This window comes from Pinus tabuliformis, chromosome 5_1, assembly GCF_031772625.1.
Source record: "Pinus tabuliformis cultivar Carrire ecotype Pingquan chromosome 5_1, CPIR1, whole genome shotgun sequence".
Lineage (NCBI taxonomy): Eukaryota > Viridiplantae > Streptophyta > Pinopsida > Pinales > Pinaceae > Pinus > Pinus tabuliformis.
Genome location: NC_142305.1, coordinates 776,708,870 through 776,721,037, shown reverse-complemented (window position 1 = coordinate 776,721,037; position 12,168 = coordinate 776,708,870). Strand labels below are relative to the sequence as shown.

At 37.5% G+C, this 12,168-nt stretch overlaps 1 protein-coding gene across 2 annotated transcripts; it reads right to left on the bottom strand.

Moving 5' to 3' along the window:
- Positions 1 to 7,817: 7,817 nt before the first annotated feature.
- On the bottom strand, positions 7,818 to 11,780 carry LOC149167244 (G-type lectin S-receptor-like serine/threonine-protein kinase SD2-5). Of its 2 annotated transcripts, none has more exons than XM_089432906.1 (2): positions 8,980 to 11,780; positions 7,818 to 8,883 (listed from the first exon to the last, which is right to left on the bottom strand). In XM_089432906.1, exon 1 carries the CDS (start codon positions 11,676 to 11,678, stop codon positions 9,027 to 9,029), a length of 2,652 nt encoding a protein of 883 aa, XP_089289032.1. In that variant the 5' UTR covers positions 11,679 to 11,780; the 3' UTR covers positions 7,818 to 8,883; positions 8,980 to 9,026. The 2 variants fall into 2 exon arrangements, with proteins under 2 accessions (XP_089289032.1, XP_089289031.1); XM_089432905.1 differs by having other exon boundaries at positions 7,820 to 8,883; positions 9,003 to 11,780.
- Positions 11,781 to 12,168: the final 388 nt, after the last annotated feature.

Below are 12,168 nucleotides of genomic sequence, written 5' to 3'. Positions count from 1 at the left end.
TTGATAAAAGTAATGACCAAGTATTGGGTGGACAAGAGGGCACTAGCGTAATCAAAACACAATCTCTCCGCCTCTGACTCTCTTAAACGTTCAAGTCAATATCACCTCAACGTTAAAAAATTTGACAAATAAATCGAAAAGTCACTAAAAACCAGAAACTCTTCTTTAAAGTCAGTCAAGGACGTTTAAATATAAAATACGATATTCGTAATTAAAATAATTTTAAAAATACGAACATTTCATAAATTAAATTAAATATTTCAAAATCGTCTCCTTGAAAAAGAATGATAGATCGGAGTGTGGAATGTAAATGTAAATAATTATAAACGAATAGCAACGGTGAAAACGGCATCTGCAAAATATGCCTTCACATGAAGTATGCAGTTCACATAAAATGGTACCGTGTCCGTCACATCTTCTCAATGCCTTTCACCTTAAAGAAAACCTAATCTAATCGCGGGTAGTGTTGATTGATATTTATTTTATATACCAAAGAAAAAGTATAAGATAAAAGGAAATGCATATTTTTGTCATGATAAGCCGACCCACCTTGTGTTTTGGGCTATCTCGCAGACAGATATTGCATGGATGAACCTACGTTATCCGAATTCCCGCCAGGAGGCTTAAGTCTCAAGTTAGGGTTCATCTCTTAGCTGAGAGTGTCCCAATCTGAGACGAAATGACAAAGCAAGATTTGGATTCGTCCACATAAAAGGAAGCTATGCACGAACAATTTTTTAAGCAGTAGTCTGAACATTTTTCCATAGTAGACATATAAAGAGGAATGCTATACCTAATACCGGTTACGATAGTATTCCATTCCAGCAAGAGAAAACATCTCCCGGCTTCCATCAACGTTGGCGCAGCTGGGTTTTTTTAGATAATTCACACATTCATACCTTGAATTTTTTTTAACTTACAAAATTTTTTATACACATCTGGTGTAGAATAGACGGTGATGGGTATCTTTTTAAGTCATTCTTTGATGTGAAGGTCATCTATTTGAAATTGGGGAAAAAATCCAGCCATGTAAAGCGCTTGTTTGCCTAGGCGAGATGCAATAGCTTAAATGTTGAAATGTGACAACAAAGCACTGTGAAAAATGTAATTATGGGTAAATTTGGTTTATTACCGATCAGTCAATAAAGAGGAGTTATGTAAACAAGTAATCCCATATTAATTGGGATTCAGTTGTATAAAGAGAATGAGTTATGTAACCAAGTACTCCCATATTAATTGGTATTTCCGGTGACACTTGTAATCATGGAGAATCATTTTTGATTAATAAGTTTCCAATCCCTTGCCGGTTGATACATTGTCAAGATTTTACCACGTAACTTTTGTGTGTTCTTACAGTGTATATGATTCAATTTCCATTCAGTTTTTTCTCCGTATATTTCTCGTGGTGTGTTTCTTTAATGTCTCTTTAGACCAACAAATGGTATTAGAGTAAGTTGGTTAAGAAAGCAATCGGGTCCCTATTTGCACAGTTGAGGTCTATAGTGAGTGTTAGAGCTGCCATTAGAAAGTCGTGAAGTTTGTATAATTTTTTTTTAAAACAAAGGTGAAATCTTTGTGAAGATAAAAAAACAAAGCCACACAAGCTGCTTGCAATTGGCAATTGGTCGTTGAGAACAGAGGAGAAACATTCCTATAGAACTACTTCCGGAGAGAAAGAACCTTGCAGCTTTTCTACTGTCGCCACCTGAGAAAGCAAGAACCAGCCGTTTGATCGTTGACCTAGACACCGAGAGTTAGTGGCGTTGAAAGATTGATAAGCAAGGGCCATAGAACAAGCCGCTCACAAATTTTGCATCAAGCCTGCTTTTTTTGAAGCTGCTGGAGGAGGATTGAAGTTAGGAGGAGGAGTCATGGTCCACGTCGGTCCGCGTGCTGTGGAGAGTCGACTGTGGAGAGTCAAAAGTCAGGGGGAGAGCCATCAGTGAGAGAGGAACGATGTATGGAGCACACCAGCGATTGAATGAACCACGCTACCACTATTGAAGAGAAAGGAGGACGCAAAGTCGTATTGTGCCAGTTTGATTAGCAGAAAGCTTGTTTGTGTCCACTGAAGCTGAGAGCCCAAAACAAAAGAGTCATTGGTTGTACAAACAACATTGTTTCGGAGAAAGTTAAGGAAGCCTGGTAATTTTTTTTTCTAGAAAAATTTGTTGAAAGATTTCTCTGGTTAAAAAAAAAAACACAATCTTTTTTATTATGGAATACTAACAAAAAATTTGAATAAGGATTTTTTGAATGGGAACATATTCAAAAAAAAATTTAATAAAAAAGCACAATTTATTTTTTAAAGGCTCAGAATTGTAGAAAGGAATTTCTTTATTAAAAAAGGCTTAGACTTCTGAAGAGGAAACCAGAAATTAATAAACCTTAAACCATTTTTTTAGAAACCCTAGTTGGAAGAAGGAAAACCATAATATTTTTTTAAGAAATCCTAGTTGAAAGAAGAAAACCCTAGTAGGAGGATTTGTAGAAAGAAATGGAAAAAATGATGAATGCAAAGTTCGAGGTGGAGAAGTTCACTAAACAAAAAAAGATTAATAAATAAATAAATAATTAATTCTTTATGGAAACTGAAAGTTAGGGATTTTTAGCTCTCATTACCATCAAGTTGTACTTAGCGGATGAAGTTCTTTTCAATATTGTTGAAGAAACATCAGCATCCGGTTTATGGGGAAAACTGGAAACGTTGTATATGGCCAAACCTTTAACAAATAGAATTTTTCTGAAAAGACAATTGTACTTTATTCAGATGAAGGAGGGTATAAAAATTGTAGAACATTTAAATGTTTTTAGTAAATTTATTTTCCAAACATCAGATACAGAAGTTAAATTTCAGGAAGAAGACAAAGCTATCACTTTGTTGTGTTCTTTTTCTGAGTCATGGGAGCACTTCATAACTTATATCAGTTTGAGAATAACTGAATCTTTGGAATCCGATACAGTTGTGGGAGCTATGTTATTTGAAAAAGTACGAAGGAAGTCTAGTATTGAAACCTCCACACAAGAATCCATGGTAGCCAGAGGCCAGTCAAAGGAAAGAAGGGAGAAAACAAGGAGTTCTTCCATATCAAAATCAAAGGGAAAAAAGTGTAAATTCAAATGTTGGTATTGCAATAAAGTTGGACACCTCAAGAAACAATGTCGAGAGGAGTCTGAAAACCCAAAGAAGGAAGAAAACCAAGTTGAGTTAGGTATGATTGATGAAGTTTTATCTACTGAATGGGGTATGGTAGATGAAGCTTTACCTGTTTGTAATGTCTCTCAGAATTATGATAATTGGTTATTAGATTCTGATGCTTCTCATCACATGAGTCTGCATAGAAATTGGTTCACGTCATTTGAAGTTGTGAATTGTAGTTCTATGTTTATGGGTAATAATGTATCTTGTCAGACTATTCGGATGGGAAATATCAAAATTAAAATATATGCAGATACAATTAGAACATTAAATGATGTTAGACATGTACTTAAATTGAGGAAAAAAATGATTTCTTTGGGAGTGTTGGACTCAGATGGTTACAAGTTTACAGGTTAGAATGGAGTGTTGAAAGTTTCAAAAGGCGCCCTGGTTTTTATCAAGGCATAACATATCGTTAATCTTTACAGACTTAAAGGAAGTACTCAGGTCAGTGAGGCAACGACTGTATCAGAGAAGGCAAAATAAGGTACTCGCCTATGGCATCAGCGGTTGGGTCACATGAGCGAGAAGGGTCTTTCGGTACTGATGAATCACAAGTTTCTTCTTGATTTGAAATCCTTGAAGTTGGATTTTTGTAAACATTGTGTATATGGTAAACAATGTAAACATAAATTTAAAACTGGAACTCATAATAGTAAAGAAATTTTGGACTATATCGATTTTGATCTTTAGGGACCATCTCCTACTATATCTTATGGAGGTGCATTATACTTCTTAACATTTATTGATGATGTCTCCCGGAATGTTTGGGTCTATATGTTATAAAGGAAAGCTGATGTATTTAATGTTTTTAAACAATTTAAAGCAATGGAAGAAAAGAAAACAGACAAATCAATTAAATGTTTAAGAACTGACAATGATGGTGAATTCACTTCTTTATAATTTGAACAATACTGTAAGGATGAAGAGATTGTAATACATAAAACCATTGTTTATACTCCTTAGGAAAATGACATTGTTGAACGTATGAATCAGACTCTTATGAAAACAACGAGAAGCATGATTAGCAATGCTAACCTACAAAAGGAGTTGTGGGAAGAAGCAATATCTATTGCTTGTTATTTAGTAAACAGATCACCTTCAGTTGCCATTAATTGTAAAATTCCTGAAGAAGTTTGGTCAGGTCAGTCTTGTGATTATTCACATTTAAGGATTTTGGTTGTGATGCATATGCTCTTATTCCTAAGAATCAACACTCAAAATTAGTTCCAAAATCGAAATGTTATGTCTTTGTTGCGTATGATTCTGCAGTGAAAGGATACAAGTTGTGGGATCCTTCTTCGCGGAAGATAGTCATTAATAGAGATGTAACATTTGATGTGTCTTCTCTTCTAAAATCAAATGTTGAAAAATTGAGCATAAATAGGTATCACCTAATCAGCAAATTCAGTTGGAGACTAATCTTTTTTTAGAAAGTCGAAAGGAAGGAAAGACTTCTGAAGAAAAAGGTGAAGAAGCTGCAAAGGAGACTACTGAAATTTTAGAACCAGTTTAGTAACCAATCTCTCTAAGAAGGTCTACAAGGGAAAGAAGAATACCCAAAAGGTATGAAGATTCTACTTCATCTTTTGCATTGATTACTGAAGATGGGGAACCTTCTTATTATCAGGAAGAAGTGGATGATGCATATAGATAAAGGTTCAAACAAGCTATGGACGAAGAAACGAATTCCTTAGACAAGAATAAAACCTAGGATCTTGTAGAACTTCCTGAAGGGAGAAGCGTTATCGGATGGATCTTCAAATTGAAGTGAAATCTTGATGGCAGTATCGAGAGTTATAAGGCGAGGCTTGTAGCAAAAGGCTATTCTCAAGTTGAAGGTATCGACTTTCATGAAATTTTTTACTAGTTGTACCGTGTTAGCACTAACTGCATTACTTGATCTTGAGTTAGAATAGTTAGATGTTAAAACAACCTTTCTACATGGTGATTTGACTGAAGATATTTATATGGAACAACCATAAGGTTTTGTACAAGGTCGCAGAAGAAGATTAGTTTGCAAGCTCAGGAAATCATTGTATGGATTGAGGAAATCTCCCAAGCAGTGGTACAAGAAGTTTGACGCCTTCATGGTGAGCTAGAACTTTACTAGAAGTGATTATGATCATTGTGTATACTTTAAGAGTTTCAATGGAATATTCATTATCTTGAACTTATATGTTGACATTATGCTTATTGCAAGTAAAAGCATGGAAGAGATTAACATGTTAAAGTCTCAACTCTCCAGAAAGTTTGATATGAAGGATCTTGGAGTGGAAAAACATATCTTGGGCATGGAGATACATAGAGACATGCAAAATGGAAAGCTCTGGTTATCACATCAGAAGTGTGTGGAAAGACTACTTGAAAAATTTAGTATGAACAAAGTGAAACCCGTTAATGTTCCATTAGCTTCTCATTTTAAGCTTTCTTCGGTTTTGAGTCATAGAAGTGATGAAGAAAAGAAGTATATGTCTCGTGTACCATATGCAAAGGCAATAGGAAACTTAATGTATGCGATGGTATCTACAAGGCCTGACATTTCACATGCAGTTGAAGTTGTCAGCAGGGTCATGGCAAATCTAGGAGAAGAACGCTGGTGAACAATGAAATGGGTGTTTCGGTATTTGAGAGGCACAAGTGACCATTGCATCATCTTTAATGGTAGTGAAGGATCATTCTACGGATATGTGGATGTTGATTATGCAGGTGATTTGGAAAAAAGGAGATCTGCTATAGGTTATGTCTTTACTCTTGCAGGTGGAGCAATTAGCTGGATGTCAAAGTTTCAAGAAACAGTTGCTTTGTCCACTACTAAAGTAGAGTATATAGCTGTTTCAGATGCCAGTAAAGAAGCAATCTGGTTGAAAGGTCTACTTGATGAGATTGGAAGGATGCAGGAGAGAGTGAATGTATTTTGTGATAGTTAGAATGCTATTTATTTGGCTACAAATCCAGCTTATCACATCAAGACCAAGTACATTGATGTAAGGTATAATTTTGTGAGACATGTGATTGATGGAGGTAAAGTTGCTCTCAAAAAGGTCCATACACAAGAGAATCGTGCAGAGATATTCACGGAGTCAGTTGCAGTAGAGAAGCTTCAATGGTGTTTGGCTTTTCCTAACTTCCAGAGGAGATGATGAATGGGCATGGGCAAGGGATTACGAAAATTGTTGTCAAGTTGGATATTATTGAAATGTGACAAAAAAGTAATGTAAATATTGTAATTATGGGTGAATTTGGTTTGTTACCTTTCAGTCAGTGGTATAATGAGAAGGAGTTTTGTAACAAAGTGAACCCATATTAATTGGGATCACCCGTGAAGCTTGTAACCATGAAGAATCATCTTTGATTAATAAGTTTCCAATCCCTTGCCCCGTGTAGGTTTCCTTGATACACTATCAAGGTTTTACCACGTAACTTTTGTGTGTTTTTGTTGTGTATATGATTCAGTTTCCATTCAATTTTTCCTCTATATATTTCTTGCTATGTGTTTGTTTACTATCTCTTTAGACCAACATTAGATGCCTTTAGATCTCGATATCTCAAATTACAAATCAAGCCTAAAGTCAAACTCAAATAACTGATTATATATAATATAAATTTCATATAAAATAAATAAATAAAAACAATTTTATCTTTTAACTTCAATCTCTACATTCCATAATTTACACATTCAAAAGATTACATTAATTTTTAGCATCAAATAAATTTGTGTGGCCAATAGAAACAATTGAATCTAATCTCCATTCTCATGATTAGACCCAACTTAATATTCTCCGCCATTACATACAAGGTAAGGTAGGTGACGCTTATGCAGTAAGGTAGGTAACGCTTATGCAGTGATATTTTTAATTATAAATTAAAGATTTTAATGAAAATAATTGCGAAAGAAAATAATTAATAATATTAAAATATATAATAATAAGATATTATAATTTATTTTAAAAAATTTTAATTTAAAAAAAAAATACTTTTAATAGATTTAGATATCAAAATAAATCTTATATAATGGAGTTATGAGAACATTGAATAAATTACATTACTATAAAATTCTGAACAAAACAATAAAGTCACTACCATCATGCCAATAAATGGTTAACAAACACTTATTAATTACAGTATAAAAATATTCTTATAACCACGTAAAATTTAACTTAATAATTAACTAGATATATCTAATTAATGTTAATATGATGTATTACATAAACTAATATATCTAACCAGTTTTAGAATGATATGTCAGATTCAATTTCCAACATCAGATTTCTCAAGTGGCAGGGGCACTGCGTTGTGAGGCCTTTAGAGTCTACAACGAGATAGAAAGGTGGAAAGAAAAACCAAAAATTAATGCAGCGCAGTGAAAACGATATCATCCTAATCACTGCAGTATAAAGAACCTTCACACCCCGGTGATAAAGAGTGATCGATCGGAGTGTGAAATGCAAATAACGATAAACGAAGAGCAGCAGTGAAAACCGCTCCTGCAAAATATGCCTTTGCATGTACTCATTATGAAATGCGTGCAAAATATGCGTGAAGAAAAAGGGCTATCTTTCATTATAAAAGAATACATATACATATGATTTTCTCCACTTGCATCCTGCTGTTTCAAAACAGTTAACTTCTAAATTGCCTTCTGACTGTCTCTGTTCAGACAACTTCTAAATTGCCCTTTGCACATAAAGATGACTTCCTCTATGTAGTTGTCAAGAAAGAAGCAAATTACAAAATGTCTGTCTGATCAAATACTAGTGATAGCACTGTATATCACATGAGGCCCCGTATCTAAGACGACCCATCATATCATGATATATACAGACCGCTGAAGGCAGCTATTTTCAAAAGCCTGGAAGCTAATCATCTCTGGATCTGCATTGAATCCTTCTTTATAGAAAATATCTGTCCCTCAAATATCTGTCCCTCTATTTTGCTATCTGGAGATATGGGAATAAAAAACTTTCTAAATTCATTGATCAACACCTTGATCCTCTATTTTGCTCTCTGAAGATATGGGAAATAAAAAAAATTCTGAATTCACTCATCAACACCCTGATCCTGTTCTTCCAATTAGAAAATTCAACAGTCTCCAATTTATATCTCTCATTTGCCCATATCCTCAATTCCAAACCATTTGGAACAATAAAAGGCACTCCTTAATGCAAGAAATTCTGCCTTGGTATTAGTTACTTTGCCGCTAAACCAGACGAAATGGTAAAAACCCCAGCTCAAATGAATGGGTATTAGGAAAGGCAGAAAGGAGAAATACAAAAATTAAGACACACAAACTATAGGAGCTATTGTTCTTCTTTATTGATCACACAAATTTGATTATTACAATGAATCCAGAGATTTACTCACCCAAAATAAATCAAAATACACACTTTAAATTAGACTTTTCCCAAAATATATCTTAACTCACTCAACAATAGACTTTTCCTAAAATATAACTTAACTCACTTGATATTAGAATTTTCCCAAAATATAATTTAACTGGAAATCACTAGAATTGTATCAATTAACTAAATCCCTTAAGCAGACTAATTACAATTTCTAACAGCTGCCCCATGACTCTAATGTTGTGGCCGCACGGAAAAACACTACCTAGAAAGCAAGCCCACAGATTCCTTCGGCGCCGAATTATTTGTGATTTCTTCCCCTGATTAAATGGTACCTTGTCCCTGACAAGCACATGATTTAATCGTTGGTCATGGTGAGTGATATTAATATCATTTATAAATCGAAGAAAAAATAATAAATAAAAGGAAATGCATTACATGTGTTTGTCAGGGTTACTCACCCCAACCCAATATTATGTTTTTCGCTATCTCGCCGACAAAAATTGCGTGGATGAACAGACATTAGCCGAACTGCTGGGAGGGGACAGAAATCTCGAATTAGGGTTCATTCGCTTTGCTATGGCAAACTGAAAATTCTCGTGAAGAGGCAGATCCGGAACCTCCTTTAGTCCTTCCAGCATCTGGACGACCTCCCCCATCGAAGGTCTACTATTGGCATCCTCCTGTATGCACTGAAAACCGATTTTCAATACTCTGATCGCTTGGTTTCTGTCAAAACCGCAATCACCCGCAAGTCTCGAGTCAATCACCTCCGTCTCTCTGCCGACGACAGCCATTGAGAGCGCCCAAGCAGGCAAGTAACACTTATCGGACTCAGCCCATTTACTGTAGTTCTTTCGCCCTCCAATAATCTCGAGAACCACGATTCCAAAGCTGTACACATCGCTCTTCTCAGTGATGGCGCATTCCAGAAGCCACTCCGGGGCAAGGTAACCGGGAGTGCCTCTCATGGTGGTCACCACGCCGCTATCGTTTCGGCTCATGAGCGTAGCCAACCCGAAGTCAGAAACCTTGGCCACAAAATTCTCGTCGAGGAGAATGTTTTGAGGTTTTACATCCAAATGAATGATCTTATACCGGCATTCCTGATGTAAGTAAGCCAGGCCACGGGCGGTGCCCAATACGATATTGAATCTAATGGGCCAAGTCAGGAACCTTATCTTACTCGCGTCGAAAAGCCATCGGTCCAAGGAGCTATTGGGCATGTGTTCGTAGATGAGGATCTTGTGAGATCCCTGCGAGCAGAAACCCAACAGTTGCACCAGATTCCAGTGATGGATTATGCCCAATATCGCAACCTCTGAGTAAAATTCCTTCGCGCCTTGCCTTGCGATCTCCAGTCTCTTCACAGCTACCATCGTCCCATTTTCAAGCACGCCTTCGTACACTGTCCCGAACCCGCCGGATCCCAGCACCTTCCCAAAATTGTTGGTCAGCTTCCGAATTTCCTTGAACGAGAATTTCCTCGCCATCACATTGTACGCAGTTTCACTTGAATGGTCTCTCCCGGAATTGCCTGATTCTGGTCGTGACCTTCTGCAAGCCCTGAAAGGATGAAAGAAAATCAAAACCATTGCAGCTGCTAGCAAACCGACTCCGATGGTGACCCCGATAACGGTTTTGTACGATTTCTTGCCATGCCTCGAGGCCTTTGGATTCCTGATTAAATCCATGCTTTGCACTTTGATGAAAGCAAAATTCTTCCAGTTCCAGGTCTCTGCAAGTGTCCCGAGCTGAGACGCAACGACAAAGCAAGATTTGGATTCGTCCACATAAAAGGAAGCTCTGCACGAACAATTTTTTAAGCAGTAGTCTGAACATTTTTCCATCGTAGACATATTAAGAGGAACGGTATACCGGTTACGATAGTATTCTATTCCCGAAAGAGAAAACATCTGCCAGCTTCCATCAACGTTGGCGCAGCTGGGTTTCTCAGATAATTCACAGCTTGATCCATTGAATCTGTATTCACTTCCTATGTGATGTGTACCGTTGTTGGGACATTTACATTGTTGATTCTCTTGAGAGCAAATCCCATAATTTCCACAAGAGTTGGGCAATTGGCATTTGCTCATAGCTTCGGACAACAGTTGGAAGGGCCGTTCAATTCCAGCTGCATATCCTCTCAGATTTCCATCATAGTCCAGTCTTATGTAGACGGCGTCTGACGATAAATTCGCCCGGGCACCGCGAGAGAGATAATAATCCGGCGTAAAAGATGAAATATTACACATATTCAATGCACTGCTAGTCGTAGAGAGTAGAAACTTCAAACCAAGACTTGAAGCCGGCCATGAAACAGTCACGTTGAAGGAAATACCTGAGCAATTTTGGTCCAGAGTAAGGGCGCTCTCATTGTAGACATTCCACATCCAGTAGAGCTCGGAGGAGGCAGTATCAGGTCCGTTGACATAGAGTCCCAGACCCCTGGGCCTCACTTGCAGGCTATATGTGCCGTGTGACAGATTATAAAGGGACCTTCGGCTAACGAGCGCTTGCCCTACACGGAGGTATTGGCCCAGCAAAAGCGTATCTGTGGGATTATCGCTGCTTTGCCAGAGAGTTGCGTTTGCCTTGCCAAGAATTCGAAGCACACCTCCACCAGACAGTCTCATTCCCGTGACCTTCTTCCCGCCTGTCTTCGTCGACCATATGATTCTCCTACCAGAAGACAATAACCCGCCAATAATGGAGTCGGAAAGCACCAGATTCCCATCAGACTGCAGCTCCAGGATCCCGTTCTGTGACACGGGGTTATCTCCATTGGCAGCCCACACAACCCCACCATTTTGCTGCCAAGGCGATCCGGACAGCACGATGGACAGAACATATTCATCATTTCCTGTTTGCACGAAACTCAAAAAGGACCAGGACGTGATTTGGGAAGAGAAGTTCTGATGAACAACATACGTGATCATAATTGCAGTGGCGTCGTGTTCGTTACTGAGAACCGTGGAAGCTACCGTGGTACTCACGTCGGAAACAGACCAAGTTGCGTTGATGGTGAGGAATCCATCAAATCTCTGGGCATTTACCAAACAGTGGATCAGGGTAAACATGAACCAGACAGTACAGATTAGCCTGCGGCAGAACCTGACATGGGATCCTTCCATCATCTTATATATGACAACTCAACAGACCGAAAACCAGCAATAGGGCCGATAATCTGCTCCTCCATAACCTAGAGAAAAAGGAGAGGAATGCTGTTATAATAGCCAAGGTCTAATTGATTACTTGAGAATAAATTCTCCTATTAACCAACTTTAAACAACATTATCTAAACAAAATCATAAGAGTCAGTTTGCGTAATCACATTCTGGTAGGCGACCGTTGAAGTCAAAAGCACGAGTCATGACTTTTTGGCAGCGCATAGATATTTCAGACCTAAACAATTCAAATGCAATATATGCCACAAACAGGCCGTGAGGCCGTGCACGTGAAAATCGTTTCTGGTGTTGAACCGTGCCTACCAAGGTTGGAATTTCAAAACGTACCTAATTGATATAACCGTTTGATGTAACTATTTAACTAGTTTTTTAATAAAATTTGACTAACCACAATCAAATTGCCTCTCAAATTCCATCCCTCTGCACGATAGTAACAAGT